This window comes from Gossypium hirsutum, chromosome D11 (genome assembly GCF_007990345.1).
Source record: "Gossypium hirsutum isolate 1008001.06 chromosome D11, Gossypium_hirsutum_v2.1, whole genome shotgun sequence".
NCBI lineage: Eukaryota > Viridiplantae > Streptophyta > Magnoliopsida > Malvales > Malvaceae > Gossypium > Gossypium hirsutum.
Window position 1 is genome coordinate 25,454,251 of NC_053447.1, and position 18,739 is coordinate 25,472,989.

Genomic DNA, 18,739 nt, shown 5'->3' on the forward strand with positions numbered 1-18,739 from the left:
TACTTACATTATGGTTGAATTCATATATATTTATGAACTTACTAACTTGTGAGTTTCATAATGCTTGTATAGGCTTTTACTAAGCTTATGGTCTTGGTAATGACATTATACTTATTCTATAAATTATGCTAATGTAATGGTAAGTTTTGTTTGAGTTTATACGAGCTTACTAAGCACTCGTTGCTTACGTAGTTACTTTTCTTTGTTTTATAGATTATTAGAAGCTTGATTGGTTAGAAGCTTGTCGAGGGATCAATCATATTATCTAGCAACCATTTTAGTAGTTTTGGTGTATTTTGGCCAATGTTATCTGTGGCATGTATAGGACCTTTTCTAATGGTATTTCTTGAATGTTCAAGAGGTTGATTTAGTATGTTTATGCCTTTGAAGTTTATGTTTGGCTTAGGGTATATGCTTGAAAAGTAACTATGTTGCTTTAGTTTGATCCATGATGGTTTGATACAATTGTGGTGCCTTTTAATGGCATATTGGTTAGATGAATTAAGATGTTTGAAATGGTATGTTTAGGTGTATTTGAATGATGTTTAAATCCCTTGAATGTGTGCCCAAATGGAATGATTGGTTAGGTATGGTTTGCTCTTGAAAGGGCTTGATTTTAGGGTTAATTTTTGGATCACACGGCCTAGGACATGAGCTATCACACGGCCGTGTGACGCACATGGCCTAGCTACACAGTCGTGTGTCATTTCCAAATTCCAAGTATTTTAAGTCAATGAGTTACACGGCCTAGCACTGGCCTACGACACGGTCATATGTGGCAACTCATAGAGTTACACTGTGTGACACACGGTCTGCGACATGGTCGTGTAACCCAACTCAGTGAGTTACACGGGTGCGGACACGGGCTGGGACACGACCATGTGTCCCTTATTCGATTGGCACACGGCTTGGGCTACGTCACACGGCCTTGTGTCTCCTATTTTCAAAATTTTCAACTTTTTCCCAAATTTCCTGTTTTATTTCAATTTAGTCCTAAATTGCATCTAAGCTATTTTAGGGCATCGAAGGCTGGATTTAAGGACCAAATGCATATGTTTGGTGTGGTTCTGATTTAGACTAATTTATTAAATGTTATCATGGTAAATGTTTTTCTATTGTTCGATAATGCTCTATAACTCTAATCTGACGACAAAGACGGGTTAGGGTGTTGCATTCCCCTTTAATAACCTTCACCTGTTCATCGCATTGTTTCTCCTTCTCTCACTTTCGTTATTTCTCTATGTAGGAAGTCACAACATAATAATGTAACTATGGTTAGCTCAAAAGTTTTTGTGCACTAATGACTGATGTTTCTAATTTTGTGGCTTTTATTTTTGGAGTCACTTTTGATTTTTTCAACAATTCTCACTCGCAATTCTTTTGTTTTCATTGCTCAAGTACTTTTTCTACTTGTTTCGACTTTTTTCTGGATGTTACTTTTATTTTGCACATTTTTTGCTAGACCTATAATTACTTATCACACTGCTTCTTCCTATTTCACTCTCATTTTTACAAAACCACCATGATGTATCTACCTATCCCTTAATACGTATGGTCAGGCATCTAAATTTGTGCATTTCTGAGACCAAAGAAAAAAGGTAAGTACAAATTTATATTTTGGCTTAGGTTTTGTATGAAGGTTCATCAAGAAGCGTTTTCTAGCTCAAATATGGGTACTAAGATTGATGAATAAGGTTAGCTTTTTTGCACTGGTTATACCAAACAATGCCTTAGGTCATCCCTAAGTATCTTAATATTCATAAATCTAATCAATCAAGCAATCACAATATTAACTATTCATTATACATACTATCATACTCGTTTCCCTATATTTTCTATGTCATTTGGTATATTCAATTACTTAATGCCTATTTACAATGTAATATATAGAACTTAGTAGTCTAATAACTGAAAATATAAAATCATTTGCTATCATGTCAAATTTGTAGTAAGTACAATCCACCTATATACATGCTCCTAATCAATCACTTATATTTCTTCAAGCTCAAGCATATTTTTTACAAGATAAATAAAACAAAATTTTCTATGTTACCCCCCACACTTTAGATAGCACATTGTCCCTAATGTGCAACCCCTAAATAAATAAATAAAGAATTCACTCGATTGATCATGACATTATTGTAATCTTATGGTGGATGCTCCCTTCCTTGTTCGTTGAAAGCTCATAAATGACATGCTCCCTTAATGTGAGTTCCTACATAGAAAATTTAAAAATAGAAAATATATTTAAATTTATTGTTAATCCTACTCCTAAAACAATAAAATAAAAAAATCATCCTAATTATCCTTAAGTACCTAGGTAAGAGTGTTTGATGCTGCCATATGAGATATAAGACTTATAGATGGTCGTAGAAACATGAATGCTTGAATTGATTATTATTCTTTCAATTTATTTTGAAGAATGAAAGAAATTGTGTATGGTGGGAATATTAGTACCAGGACGATGCTTCCATTCACCCCTACCTTCTATTAGATGGTTTATAATGTTATCCATATTAATATTTCAAAAATACTTTAAGTCACTTACTTCCACAAAATAGGATTCATAATATGAGGCATTATAAAACTCACAAACTTCTCTAGGGGTGACGAACATCTCTTTCCCATGTACTGGTATGGTTTCCTAAAAAGCCCCATAAAGTTTCCTCGACTCTTGGTCCCAAAAAGATGCATAAAATTCTTATACTATCGAGGCTATAGTGGGATATTTAGGGGTTACGCAAAAGCGTTCCCACATATGGTATTGAACCAATGACCAAATTTCCTTACACAAAATCATTGATGGTTCAAACCCCCACTCTTGTATAAACGTCTTTCCTTAAAGATCTGAAAAGAGTTTTTCGACGTTTGGGTTTGGAAATTTTGAAGGGTTTGCAACCACCAATTGTTCAAGTTCAGTAATTCTTTTAGATGTCCTAGGAGGCATTTTCAATGATATTCTAACTAAAAGAATTAACCCAAGATCAATCAATAAATTTCAAAATCAACAAGAACAATGCAATGGAGCAGTAAAAATCTAAGTTATAACCCATAACCTTTACTGAAAGCTCGTGATTTCTCTTGAAGATTCGTTACACCTCCTTGTTGATGTGATGCTTTTATCCCTACACAATACAAGAATAGAAAGAAAAAGGAAGAAAAAGTGCAGCAAAATAAAAAGAGAAAGAAGAAGCAGGTTTAGAGTTTGAAGAGTTTGAGAGGTTTTAGAACTAGACGGAGGTTAGAAATAGGTTAAAAGTGTTTAAGTTTTTTTTAAAAAAATAGTGTTTTTAAGTTAACAACCTTGTAAAATAAGGGTTAAAACCGGCAGGTTGCACAATAGGTCAGGTCGACCTTGCAGAAAATTGCAGTGATGTCGCAACATAAGGATTCCATGTCGCAACACCCTTGGCAGGACAACGATGTCGCAACATCGAGGTTCAATGTCGCGACTCACCTTGAAATTTTTAGACTTTCGGGTAAACTGGTTGTTTTTTCGTGACACAGAGGTACTCTGTCGTGACAATGAGCTGAATTGCTCGATTCTATGAACCTGTGATCGGTGTTATGACATAGAGGTTTTGTGTTACGACATCAACTCTGGTTCGGCCCCTCCTTCTGAATTTCAAAGCGCTGGGAATAAAACTAATTCCTAAACTATACGTAAGTCTATTAAAAATACAATAATATACAAAATTTTAACTCAGTTATATCAAGTATTGCTGTCAGGTTTGTCCGTCAACTCTGTACGTATTGGTCCAACATCCATCATGCCACTCCATTTTACTCCGTTTGTCATGCTCTTTAAATATGCTCTTTCAGCCTGCACTTATTACAAAAAATACATTTTTTGGCTCAAGGTAATTAGGGATTTTTACATATATTTTGAAACATGTTCTCTCTAACTTTTCCCTACTTTCCCTCATTCTGTTAGTAACCACATTTAAATATTTCACTTTTATCCCTTAACACGAACGTCTCCTTAATATAGTAGAATATCATGAAATCAAATTCTTACTAACCCAAGTGGCGATTACCATACGCTTACACATATACACCAAAATGATCATTTGAGTGGATACTACTTCGCCATAGACTATTTTGAAATTACGCGCCATAACTTGGAATTCACCAAAACTGAGGTGTTACAGTGAAGCTCTTATAGCTAACGGTGGTGAACAACTGAACGGCGTAGCACCTTTTGCTGTTGAATTAATAGCTTCTAGGGGTTTTTTTTTTTTTGCTTTTTGGGTGGGTTTGGGGGGGATAGGTTTAGACATTTAGCAAATGTTGGGGGGTTGTTGAGGAATCAGGGTTGAACTTTTATTTTTTTATTTGGGTTATGTTTTATTAGATTTATGGTTAGTTTAGTATGGTTTCTAAGAAGTATTTTTGGGGCAAAAAAAATACTTTTTGAAATACAAAATATTGCTAAATAAAATGCTTTTAAGCTTTTCAAAAGTGTTTTTGAAAAAAAAAATATTTTACAAAAGCACTCTTTTAGTCAAAAGCAGTAGCAAAAAATTTTAACTTTTGTTCAAAAGTACTTTTTAACCCAACACTTGAAAAATAATGTTAAACTAAACCTTAATGGTTTAAAGATTAGGTTAATGGCTTGGGTTTTATAAGTTATTTATTCATTACATAATATAAAGAGTAAATATATTTTAAATAATTAAAAATGATATAATATAAATTAATTTTTTTGATTGGTTGAATTTGTAAGATTCAAAAATAAAAAACAGACAACTAAGGGTGGGTTTGGATGGGCGATTGGATGCGGTGCGGTGCGTTTAGCTTATTTTTTGTCTCACGCTACAGTATCGCTACAGTATCTAATCTCACTGTCACTGTTATTTTTACACTAACCGCAAATAAACGCACCGTCCATCCAAATTCACCCTAAATCATGTAAATCAATTATAAAGCTGTCAAAATTAACTAAACCGAAAATGAAGAAAATGACTGTTCTGCTCACCCCTACCCTAAAGTGCCTAAAGTAACACAAATCAGAGCAAAAAATAAAAAATTAACCCCCCCTGTTCCCTAAGGTTTTCGGCCCGTCATTCACCCCTCTGCTGCTCCTGCCTCCTGTTTCGCCTTTTGTGACCATCTTCTAGTGAGCTCTGTTACTTCTGCCCCTACTGCCAATAACCACGGTGGAGTTTTTTCTTATGGATTATTATTTGTTAATGTTACTTTTTCTTTTTGGGTACAAAATTTGTTAATGTTATTAATATTACGTTAGTTTGTTAAAAAAATGTTAGTGTTGGAATATAAATGTGTTTATGATTCTTTTTACAATTTTTTCCAAATTTTTTTTTTAATTTTCCTGATTTTACTCACTTCTCTCTCTCTCTGGTTTTTTTAAGTTCTTTTTTTATAACAGTAAACGAGTTGAACTCAGCGATCAAACCATTTAATCGAGAGCCGGTTGTCTAAGTAACCCGACCATAATCCAATTTCAAACAGTGTGTTTGATAGATAATAAAAAATTTCTAGAAAATGTTTTTAAACATTTCGGGTATTTGATAAGGGTTAGGGAAAAAGTCAAAGGAAAATGTGGGTTAGGTCAAAGGGTAAAAGGGGTGTTTTCCTGTAAAACAACTTACAACTTTTTTTGGTTAGTCATTTCATAGCAGCTAGCCCCTAAAACCCAAAAGTTACCTCTGTCAATATTTATTCTCCTCACTCAATTGTCACCGACCCTAAACCCTCACTGGCGACCAAATCAGCAAGCTCACCAGTGGTCTAAATCCAGTCAAGTAAGCTCTGTTCCTTGTTTTTACTCCTGTTGTTTTGCATCAGTACAGAGGTTGTTAATCTGTGGAAACTCCATCACCGGCAACCTTGTTTATTCGGCATCTTCTTCTTATAGTATAGTGTTTCTGTTTTGGGTTTAGCAAGATCTCTGGAAGCTATTTCTAGTTAATCTCGAAAGACGGTGGAACTTGTCCATACACCATTTCACGACTCATGTCTTCAAAATCTGAGGATCACTAGCAATAACATTGGTAGCAAATCTAGTCATCCCAGGTCGTAAGAGTTCCGCACCTGTGGTATATTTTTTCATATAATCAACTGTCCAAGTATGATTGTATATAAAAGAAGTTATCTTTTTTTTGCCTCATCTAATTCTTTTTTCACATTTTTTCTATTACCAATTTCTTCCAAAATAAAATTCAAGTAATGAGCAAAACATGTAGACCAATACAAGTGCCTTCTCTTTTGCATCAACATATGACCCTTTCTTTTGCATCAACATATGACCCTGACTTTGAAAGCTGCTTCATTGTCTGTAACAACTTGAACAACAAATTCTTCACCGATTTCATCGACCATTTTATCCATTAAACCAAAATAATACTCAGCAGTATGGGAGGTAACACTACTAGCATCAATGGATTTTTTAAAAATAGTACTCTTGTACTATAAATCAAGAAACTGATTATATGTTGTTTAGCTGTCCCTTTCCGCCCATCACATATAATGGTCACCTCTCTTTCTTCCCATATAGGCCTAAAGCTATTTTCCTATTATTGTATCTCTTTATACTCATCTTTCAAATGCACCCATGTCAACTCATAAGCTGAAGGACCCCTAAACAATTTTCCAACTTCCGCTACAACTTGAAGTATAGGTTGGAGAAATGGTGACTCTGCGATTCTGCAGGTAAAGTTTCATGCAGTATCAACTTGGACGTTGCTTTCCCTAGCTTAGCTTTTGCATTTTTAAGAAAGCTCGAACTAAGTTTTGATTGCTTCGAACTTTTTGATGTTTCAAGAACAGTATCCATGTTTGCTAATCTAGCTCTAGCAGAGCCAAGATTAGTCCATTGACGTTCCCTCCCACTTCTTTCAGAATTAAGGACACTAAATGATCGTTTAATTCATTGAGTTCCAAAATTACTACCTCCAATTTCAAAAACTGAATCTTGACTAGTTCTTGCTCTTCGACGTTGCCTTTCTTCCCATTCAACTTGAGATCTCATACTCTCACGTCTTGCGATAGTTAACCCATCGTCATCATCATCACCACTATCACCATAGTCTGCATGGTCTCTTAATCTTATTTTTTCCTCTAATCCTTCTTTCCTCCTTTACTTCGCAATTCTTGAAGCTGTTGTGGAATGGTTTTTCTAATTTCTGTTAAGACATGTGGACAAGGTGCTACATTCCTTTCTTTTTTTTTTTGCAGCCAAATGCTCTTTCAATGTGTTATTCCTCTTTAATAATTCTTCCACAAAATCTGTATTTGACATTATTACGATTACCTTCAACAGGTTTTCCTCATCTCTAACCATAATCATCACTAGAACCTGCATCTTCTTTATTTCTTGAAAATTATATCTACATGAAAATTATTATTAATCATTACTTGAGTTCAAACCAACTAGTAAAATATTCATAAAAATGAAACAAAAACCGTAGGACTTAAAACTAAAAATAAAAAATATTCACCAAAATAAAAAAAAATGATAAGGCTTAACAAAAATAATAAGACTTAAAACTCTAACAGCAGAAACACTACTAATAAGACTTAAAACTAAAAAATGGAAAAAAAAATTATAAGACCTATAATTAATAATACAAAATATTCACAAAAATATAAAATTTATAATTAACACTACAAAATATTTACAAAAATTCAGATAAAATTCAATATAAATGTAAATAATTATTAATTAAATATGTAATAAACAAAATATTAATATTTTAAAAGTAATAATTACATAACTTACTTGTATTTCCTGCTTCAAAAATGAGTTGAGATGATGTTGATTTCTCACTATTAACTCAAGAACGCAACTCTTGAAATAGAAAGCAAAAGAAATAGCTCTTGAAATGTTAGGATAGAATAGTTGAGAGAATTTGAAATTCAATACTCTGCTCTTTCACCCGAAAATGTTATTATGTAGTAAACTAGTAGTGTAAAAAAAATTAGACCTTTTACAATTTTTACTTTAAAGCTTTTAGCTGAATTTTAGGAGAAAAGGAATATATATATATATATACTCACATATATAAATACATTAGTTCCTATTGTTATTCAAAGCATGTGATAGTGTCATTTCACATAGCTTTAGACAGCTTTATTTTTTAAAAATTCAAAAGAAAATTTAATACCCACATGCCTAGTTTTTGCCAAAATAATTGTACAAGAAGCCACAACTCTTCAATATAATAATTGATATAAAAATTTGATATACTACCAAAAGTTCAAAACTAAAAATTTCGGTCAAACTAAAAAAATGTTTTGTAATTTACATAAACATGATCTAAATCTGTCTACTTTTAACAAATTATATTTATACATTTTATGAGTTTTATTTAATTTTCAAGAACAAGAAACCGAATCATTTTAATTGCTTTATTGTATCTTAGGGGAACTTAGTTTTCAAGTTTCTCAGAATGTCTACAAGTTTCATGCTTGCTACTGTCATACTGCTAATGATTATTTATGGTTCTTACTTTAAAATTCTCAAGATTCAATGGTGTTTTCATTTTGATTCTCTTATTCTTTTGACCCAACAGACAAGTATCTTTAGCCATTGATTATCTTGGTGGTTGCCTACTATAGTTATCCCGTTATAGCCTAAACATTGAAAAACTCCAACATTAATTTATAGAAGCTTTAAATTTGATTATTAGATGCAATTAAATTTGCATTAAGCAAACAAAGCTCTAAACCACCTGTTATGGTGCTGATGCGGTGTTGCGCTGCTTTTTAATAATTGCTGAGGCGTTATATAATGGATTTTAACTGCAACGATCGTGATACGATTTCTTTGATGCGTTGCGCCAATATTACATCGCGGTAGTTTCCATTTCCGTTACGATGCGGCCGTTACATTGCGTTGTGGCCGCAATTTAATACTATGAATTCATTTAACCTTTTAAGCCATTGCCAACATGAAGCTGAAAAGACCAAAATTTTGAAGAAACATACTTGGGATCATGGTTAATGGAAGGCCGAACTCATTGGTAAAGAAACCTTGGGGTGGAATCTTGCATATATTCACACACATCCCAACACACCCACTGTTCTCCAGGTACCTTTTGAGAAAAAATGCAGAGTTAAGTAGATTTAAAAGCTTTCATGAATTCATATATGAATGAATAATCAAGTTCTGCCCCTGCATTTCTTAATATGAACTCCACTTTTTGGCTTCACTCCATTTACCTCCACTTCCACAACCTAATAAAAGTATCATCAGTTAGAATTAGAGATGCAAAAATGGAGAATATATGAGGCTTTTGATGTTAAAGAATCAAGCTTATGTTGCTTGGGAAGATGACCATTTAAGATTATGACCAAAGCAATCAAAGGGATATATGCTTTTATCTTACATTGAAAAGCAGGGGAAGCAATCAAATGTACAACCTATGATACGAAAACCGCATTTTTCTTAGCAATATTCGAATTGGTATGCAGGGCCCAACACTAATCAACGTTTCCATTAACATATAATTTATTATAAAATTATTGAGTAGAATTAACCATTCATAAATTTCAAATTGAATTTATTTAAACTTACATATTAGATTATAAATTTTTCTCAATCAAATAGAAATAACGAGTTACGTTTTAATTTTCATTCATCGTTTTATATTGATCTTCGTTCCAAGTAATTTGATTACAATTAGGTGACAAAAGAAATTACTAAACAGAACAGATTGTTCAAAGAGTACACATTATTTACCCACAGATGGACCAACTAACCATTTTGGCCTTGTTTCTATATGAAAACTTGCAATTGAGGAAATTAAAGTGACAAGCACGTATACTAAAAATTGCTAATAGAAATTATTTGAGATATCAAACATTTATAAAATATCTGTGTGAGCACCTTCAGGATTTCATAACAATTATGAATATATATATATTTCAATGTTTTCATAATATCATGGCAAATTTTTATGAAATTGTTTTTTTTTCATAATTTAATGTTTATTGATTTATATTTAATACTCAAATTTAGTTTTACAAATTAATTAATGAAAGTGGAATTTTGTTTAAATGTGAAAATGTTTATGTTTTGTTTGTTTCGATAAAACATTTTTTGAAAAATAAAGTTTAGAAAATTTCTCAAACAGTAGAAAATATTTTATACAGATTTGTTGGGGATTGACCTGATTAAACAACAAACAAGTAAAAAAATAGTGGAAATTTTGAGAAATTGAACGCACAAATTTAACGTGGAATCCAAGGATAAAAAAATCACGGGTAAAGATAATTTTACTATAATGGCAAAAGAATGAATAGTACAAAAGATGGAGATAAAAACTAAATCCCAAAATTCGAAAATAAAGAACCCTCAAAAAGTAAACACAAATTTCTCCAAAAGTGTTATGAGTTCTAATATTTTAATGGGTGTATTTTCTAATGTTGTAAAAGAGCCTATTATAGGCTAAATTCGTAGGCCAAATAATAAAATAATCTAGACTAATCAGAGTTCGACTAAAACAAATAAACAGAGTTTAAATGAGAGATTATCTCTCAAATTTTGACTGAAATATGAGGCATACTCTCCACCTTGACTCGTATTTCCATGACGTCATCTTTGCCAAAATTAGCCATGGGTCTATCTTGAACTATGCAGGGAATTAATTGAGTCGAATCTGTGCTTAGAAGTTGGAAGACTTCTAGCCTTCAACTTGTACACTGTCAAATCAAAACTAACTCGGGTCTGATTTTACAAACACAATGCCCTAACTTTTCAAAACCTGCATCCAAAAGAGAACCTCTCTTCAATGAAACGGTCATACCTTTTTCCCTCCTATGACCAAGTTGTGTCTACTCCAAACGAGTTGACTTTGGCTCCGTAATGGACGAGGGACATCTGGTTTCACCGGTCGCTGTAGAACCTTTCAAAATATAAAGTCTTTCTATCCTTTTACCTTTTAACAAAACGAAAGCTCCACGAGACACCTTAATTTTGCTCGACTCGATGTTGATTCTGCAATCTTTTGAGTCTAAAATACTCAAGGAAATGTGATTCTTTCGTAAATCAGGTACATACCTAACATCTGAGAGTGCCCTAATTGTCCTATTGTGCATCCTAATTTTAACAGTACAAATACCAATTACCCTACTGGATGAATTATTTCTAATGCGTACAACTCCACCTTCAACCAAACTGTATGTGGAAAACCATTCTTTGTTGGGACACATGTGAAAGGAACATTCTGAATCTAGGACCCATTCAAACGTAAGCTCGGAGCTATCGCTCATTGACACTAATAAAAAATCATCACCACTTTCGTTGGCCAAATTAGCATCAGTTACATCTTCTTTGTCACTCTCAGTAGCTCTTTTATTTTAAAGTTTATAACAATCTGCTTTGACGTGACCTAACTCCTTACAATAGCAACACCTTTGTCTCGCTTCTTTGATGCCACCAAAACGGAAGTTTGCCATCTGCCTTTCTATTCGAACCAAACTCATTGTCGAGTTTGTGTTTACTCAACAAATAACCCTTCACATCCTCGAGCAAGAGTTTGTCTCTACTATAAATTAGGGTCTCCCTGAAAGAACTTGTATGAAGAGGGTAAAGAGCACAATAATAGCATAGCCCGATCTTCATCATCAATCTTAACTTCAACATTCTTTAAATCATTCAAAATGAATAATAAATTGACTAATGTGATCTCTAAGAAGCTCACATTCGTTCATGCAAAACGTAAATAGACGTTGCTTCAACACTAAAATGTTAGCCAGAGACTTAGTTGCATAAAAAGTTTCTAACCTTTTCCACAAGGTGAATGAGGTTTTCTCCATCAATACTTCTTGCAATACCCTATTCGTGAGGCACAACTGGATTGCAGACAAGGCCTTTTCATCAAATTCTTCTCATTCTGTCTGATCTAGATTCTCAAGCTTTTTCCCGGTAACGACATTTTTCAAGCCGGTCTGAACTAGAATTGTCATCATTCGAACTTGCCATAGATTGAAACTTGTGACACCATCGAACTTCTCAATGTTAAACCTTGTTGCTGTCATATTTGAGCGAGTTGATCTACAAAAATTAAAGTAGCTCTGATACCACTTATTGGGGATCGACCTGGTTAAAACAAGTAAAAAATATCGTAATAAATTGAAAAATTGAGCACACAAATTTAACGTGGAAAAACCCCTCCAAATATGATAAAAAATCACGGGTACAAATAATTTTACTATAATGACAAAAGAATTAAGAGTACAAAAGATAAAGATAAAAACTAAACCCCAAAACTCGAAAACAAAGAACCCTAAAAAGTAAATATAAAATTCTTCAAAAGTGTTATGAGTTATAATATTTAAATGGGTGTATTTTTTGAGGTTGTAAAAGAAAATAGCCTATTTATAGGCTAAATTCGTTGGTCAAATAATAATAAAATAATCTAGACTAATTTGACTAAAATAAATAAACAAAGTTTAATTGAGAGATTACCTCTCAAATTTGACTGAAATATGAGGCATACTCAACAAGATTCAATCAAATATCGGAAAAAAAAATCATGTTTTCCAGAAAACTAATCTATTTTTTTGGAAAATGTTTTTAGTGAATCAAACATACCCTAAATCGGAAAATAACAAAAAAATCCATTCTTTTTATAGATTATAAATATAACTATTAAAGTATTTTTTTATATTATATATATATAAAAATCAATTTAAACCCAAAATAACTCTAAAAAATAGCCACAAATGTTTTAAAGTAAGAGAACCATAGACTTCAATGTCTTAATTTTACCCTTCCAATCCAACTAAAGTCACATTTGATTTTTATATAAATCTTTAGTAAATATATCTTACACCATGGATATACTGTAATCTAATTATTTATATTATTATTTAAAAAGTTGATTGAGTTGATGTCACCCATCAATCGAGTCCCAGCATAGTTGAAAAATTACTGAAAATCCCATCATTTTATAAAGTAATAAATATTACTACGATGGGAGTATTTTTTTTTCATTTTACATCTTATGTAAAATCTATAAAATGCACATTATGAAAATTGAACTAAAACTTCGGTTTTAATATTTTAGCTTTACCATTTCAACTAAAGTCTCATTTATTTTTTACATCAAAACTTTAAATATATTTATTACATTTTTTTCACCAACATCATAGATGTACCATAATCTAGTTATATATAATGTTCTTAATTAAAATAATTAAAAGACAAATTAGAAATAAAATATATTTATAAAATTGTTTTAATAATTTCATTTTCTTAAAAGAAGCCTATATTGCTTTTATGAACACATTTCCACCATTTTCACCCTTTAAAAAGGTGCAAGTAATTTTTGCAAAAATAAAACTAAAATTATTTAATTATTTTTTATTAATTTTTATTTTAATTATCTTATTTTATTTATAAATATATAAACATTTAATCACCAAAAAATAAATACATAAAATAATTTGTTGATACTAGTGTACAATAAAAAGGAGGGAGAGAGGAGGAAGGGAGGAAAAGGTGATGGTTATTAAGAAGGCTGGTTCACCTGTAATAGAGGAAGAGTCGGAGATAAAGACTAAGTAGGGAAGATGAGATCAGACTTAGGATGATCTAGAGAGTGGGTATAGATTGTCTAGTAGTGTGCTTGAGGGAGAAGAAGATCCCTTGTTCTTCGTGTACAATTTAGAGTCTAGACAAAAACTAATAAACTGGACTAAAACCTACCATGGCAACTGCACATGATAAGACTCGAGAACCTACACATCTAATTGTGTAACTATGTGTATAGATATTCAAGTCTCACCATGTGTGAGTTTCTATTTTACTAAAAATAAAAATATATTGTGTTTTTAATTGAAAATAACTTTTGAAATTTAAGTTTTGGAAATAGATTGATTTTTTAGAAAAGTTGAATTTTTTGGGTGTTTTTAGAATAAAATATTTTTTTGCTGTTTAACAAATTTTTTAAATCATTTTTAAAAAATTAATAAAATAAACACAAAATTTATAAAAGCATTTTCTTTAGACAATCGGAATTTATTTTATAATAAAATAATATTTTATAATAAGTAATGTTTTCTATAGACTTAACAATTAGTGATGCATTCTTAAAAAAATGATGCTTAATTAAAACTTAATTTGAATTTACATATATGAAAATGTCACGAGCCACGGATCAAAGTCCATGACAAATGCATACAAAGCGTCTCATGGAGTTCAATTGATTAAATGAGGCTCATTTGACCCAATTGAATTGGCACGGTTCATAGAAAATGTGCAGAAACCCATCTACTTGAAGCCTTGATAGTCCGGTGAAACACTTAAGTAAAACTAGAGTTACCAAGATAAATATGTAAAGAAATATTAGAAAATTTTGTAATATTAGAGGATCTTGGAAAACCCCTTAAGAATCTCAATTTATAGATTGATTTTGATCTCGGTCTTTGATGTAATTTAAACTAAAATGTTAGATCTGGTGGAGCTCAACTATAAATAGAGGACTTCCCCTCTTTTGTAATCACTTCATTCTTAAGTAAGAATATTTTTTAGAGCACTTACTCAAACACTTGGTGTGTTATTACTTTCTTATGTCTTTTTTGTTTGATTTGTGCTTCTTTGTCTTTTGTGTTTACTTTTGTTTTAATTCGGGACCTTACAAAATTTCCTCTGTGAATTCTCATTTTAGAGAGTAAGACTAACTTGACAGATTTGAAGTTAAAAAATCGCCTAAGGCCACACAATTTGTAAAACAAAAGTTTTAGTCCCGTGACAAAAGTAAATGATGATCACATTGACCAAAAGAAAATATAGTGATCACACATTGAAACTATAATTAGTATTAAATAATTGGGTAAACTACCAAAATATTCACTTTTGTTTGCCTTAAGTTACATTTTAATCACTTATGTTTGAAATGCTACGTTTTAGTCACTTACGTTGTTGTGTTGTAACATTTTAGTCACTAAGTTGTTAATTGCTGTTAACAGTATAACGGTAAGCTGACATGGCATGTTAAATCATCATTTCAAACGAAAATTTTTGGTTAAAATCTACAATTGGTCCCTATATTTTTTCATTTTGAGTAATTTAATTTTTTTATGTTCTTTAAACTTTCATTTTTCCATTCTCTTCTGCTTCTCCCTCTGTTTTCCTCCCTTCTTCATTTTTTTAACGTAGTTTTTCTATGATTTTCATTTGTTAAAACTAGTTCACAAGTTCGACTCACTTGAAAAAATTAAATTGTTCAAAAAATAAAAGTATAGGGACTAGTTTTAACAAATGAAAAACATAGAAAAATTACGTTAAAGGAAATGGATAAGGGAGGAAAACAGAAGGAGAAACAGGAGAGAATGGAAAAAAAAGAAAAAAAAAGTAAAGTTAAAAAAACATAAAAGAAAAAATTTTAAATTGCTCAAAACGAACAAATATGGGGACTGATTGTATAAATTAACCTAAATTTTTTATTTGAAATGATTAGTTAACGTGTCACGTCAGCTTACCGTTACACCGTTAAGGCAATTAATTACTTAGTGATTAAAATGATACAACGCGATAACGTAAGTGACTAAAACGTAAAATTTCAAACATATGTGACTAAAATGTAACCTGAGGTAAACAAAAGTGACTATTTTAGTGGTTTACCCTAAATAATTTTATTAAAATTAATTTGAATAATATTAAAACTATAATATTAGAGATTAATATTCTAATATTTACAAATATTTTAAAAATTAAAAATTTTAATTTATTTTTAGTATAATATTCTCTTGACTAATAAGACATTGTCATTTTCTATTATTAATCTATTTTTCATGAAATAAACAAAAACAATATAAAAATTATTTTTCATGAAACATACCTCGAAATGATTTGATGTATGTTTTCTTTTAATTTGTGAACAGGTTAGTTATATGATCACACAATCTCCAAATTCAATTGAAATAGTGAATAATAAAAAGAAGTAAAATACTAGCAGTCTAAATGGTGATAAAGATTCAAAGGTAACACTTTTTCATAGTTTTAGGGTAAAAAGGCTAGGCTAAAGAAGAAAACCATAGAACTCTTTAAAGTTTTAGAAATTTGGAATACGAGTAGTTAACAGTATCGCCCAATTTGAATGCATTGGACCACCGATCACTGCTTTCCTAAGTAGAATGATCCATTGTTTACTATCATGAAAATCTCCAGGAAAAGTAAAATAACAAATTTGTATAAATATACTGAGGTGACTGGCAGGTCCAAAAAATTTCAGCAGCTTATGTGTTTTTATTTATTTATTCAGATATTAAAAGGAGCCATGAAGAATGAGGATCCTGATTTTAAATAGCCAAAGCTGTCTTTCTGCATATGGGACATGAATTCTTCTCCACCAGCCATTGCTTAATGCAATTGAAGTGAAAGTCATGACCACAGTCCAGCAGACCAAGCTCTTCGCCATTAGCATAATCCTCCTGTAAATCGTTTCCAAGCACAGAGAAATGGAAATTAATTTCAATAATAAAAAAGATGTCTTGTTCATGGAAATAACAAGAAATGAGGGATCACATTCACATACATACCTGACAAATACAGCAGGGTTCAGTTTCTATTAGAGGTCCCATTGTTAAGGATTGATATTTTCGCCTTCTCAGATTCCCCAAAATAGCTTCCTCGCTTAGCCCAATGCAAACGTTCCCAATTTGCTCCTCCAGGTCCAGTAGTTCCTAAAAAATAAGCAAACAAACAGGAGCTTCATCCCTAGCAGTTTTCTAACAATTTATAAAATCCGAAATAATATCCTTCGGGTTGAAGATATTTAAATGTTATCTCATAAGGCATATTATCAACACCAAGGCGCATATGCTCAAGAAAATTACGCACCTCAGGTATGCCATACAAACATGAACCATCGATTACCATTACATCCTAACATACATGCCATGTTTGTTAAAACCAAAGTTAAACATGGACATAGCAGTAATTTCCTTTGTATTGAAACTAGAGAAACGAATATCTTACAAAATATATGAACAACCACTGATATCAAAACTAAAACTTAATAAAATAAATAATACTTTAGTCTTACCTCAAGTCGTAAGCCACCATGCCCACCTACAAGTCCCAAGGCATTGCGAACCTGTTATGGAAAAGGCAGGTACTTCAGTTGCAGATAGTAAAACAATATACTTCATCAAAACATATTACCTTATAAAGCAACAAACCTCAGATACCAGTCTACTACTTTGAGCAGCAGTTTGAGATAATACCGTTGATGAGAGTCCAGAATTATCACCGACTTGTCTCTCAGCTCTTGGTCCCAACCTCAGAGGAACCTGAGTAGGCCTGGGATTGCCACCTCTCTCTGGAATGTCCATGTCTTGGACAGCTAGGAAAACACCAAAATGTATCGGATAGTGATTCCCCTGCCACCAGAACTCAGATGGATTGGCAATATCTCGCACACTTTGTCTGTATTGTTCAACCATATTTGGATGAGGGGACCTTATGGACGAACACAATAGATGCATGCCAGGACCGAATTGGATCCTGGAAGAGGAGGCAACGTTTTCAATGAAGTTTGAATTCTCATTGGCCAAGTTGAGGTTTTCTTGCATGTTCGCCAAAGACATCATCATATGTCTTCTTGTTGGAACAATGAGACAATAACAGGCTGTTTTGTATCTTGCTTGAATAGCAAGCCTCGAGCCTTGGTGAAGAAGCAAACTCGGAAGCAGAAACAGAAAATGAAACTAGCTAGTGAATAACAGAAAAGAGAGAAGAAGATTGAATGAAAAATGAGCTGATATTTTTCATTAACACACCAACAAGGCATTAAGCCATTACATATTTTAGTCAACAAGTAAAACAAACAAGTAATCACCTAATCAACTACCTAACTCCACTAATTTGCATTGAAACTTACAAGATTAGCTTGTACAACTTGCATTGCTGATTTTTCAGTCAATCAATATCAAAACATTTACCTACTTAGTTCAACATGAACTAGATTACAAAACAATCAAAATGGAACTAAAAACAGCAAGTGGATTGGCAGCTTCAAACTTCAGTTGCTGCACACCATGGCACCACTGCTTGCTGCTATTTCTTCGAGCATGACCACCTTTGCATGTCGTGCATGGCCACCTTTGCATGGGAACTAAACTTAACACTTCTGTTGTTTCTTAAGTTGTCTTCCTATCGCAATATAGAGATAGAAGGAACAATCCATGACACGGTTGTTCCGTTCCAATATTGGGAAGGTTGTGGAGCTTGTAACGAGTTGGAGACTTGCACAGTTGGTTGTTGCATGGCTGGATTTGCTAGCACTGGCATTGGTGCTAAGTTTGCTGATGTGGGAATCAGTTGACTTGCAGTCCTTCTCAAACGGGTATTTCTTTGAAAGTTGTCAGCTTGCCTAGCTTCTGTTGGAACTTGATAGAAGTTAGAGGGTGTTGGCAAAGCAGCCCCATGTCCTAAATGAATTCTATTGAAGGAATTAACTGCACTTGAGCAATTTCTGACATTATGTTGGGCAATATTAGTCCCTAGTTGGTGAGAATTGGCAGCTTGCCGTGCGGAGCTTGCACTACCACCAGTAGCATATTCAGGTGCCTTTCTTTTGCATAAAAGCCTTGTCTGACCATTGACTGGAAGGCCATCGCTGTTTATATTTTCTTCTAGAATATATCCCGCTATTCCTGAGGAAATCATGACTGGGCTAGAAGAAGAACCATCAAAGGTCTGAATGTGATCATGATCTCCTTCCGTTGTTCTTGGTCCAGCTCTAAAAAGGTCTAATGATAAGTATGG

General features: G+C 32.5%; 1 protein-coding gene across 1 annotated transcript; it reads right to left on the minus strand.

Moving 5' to 3' along the window:
* Nucleotides 1-16,269: 16,269 nt before the first annotated feature.
* On the minus strand, nucleotides 16,270-17,544 carry LOC107911106 (probable E3 ubiquitin-protein ligase RHG1A). The gene is made up of 5 exons (XM_016838997.1): nucleotides 17,152-17,544; nucleotides 17,016-17,066; nucleotides 16,811-16,855; nucleotides 16,510-16,653; nucleotides 16,270-16,401 (listed from the first exon to the last, which is right to left on the minus strand). Exons 1-5 carry the CDS (start codon nucleotides 17,542-17,544, stop codon nucleotides 16,270-16,272), a joined length of 765 nt encoding a protein of 254 aa, XP_016694486.1.
* Nucleotides 17,545-18,739: the final 1,195 nt, after the last annotated feature.

Coding starts and splice junctions, on each gene's coding strand:
- LOC107911106 (XM_016838997.1), bottom strand. CDS start 17,544: ATGCAAGAAAACCTCAACTTGGCCAATGAGAATTCAAACTTCATTGAA. Junction 16,654..16,810: donor GTTTGTATGGCATACCTGAG/GTGCGTAATTTT, acceptor CTTATTTTTTAG/GAACTACTGGACCTGGAGGA. Junction 16,402..16,509: donor AACCCTGCTGTATTTGTCAG/GTATGTATGTGA, acceptor AACGATTTACAG/GAGGATTATGCTAATGGCGA.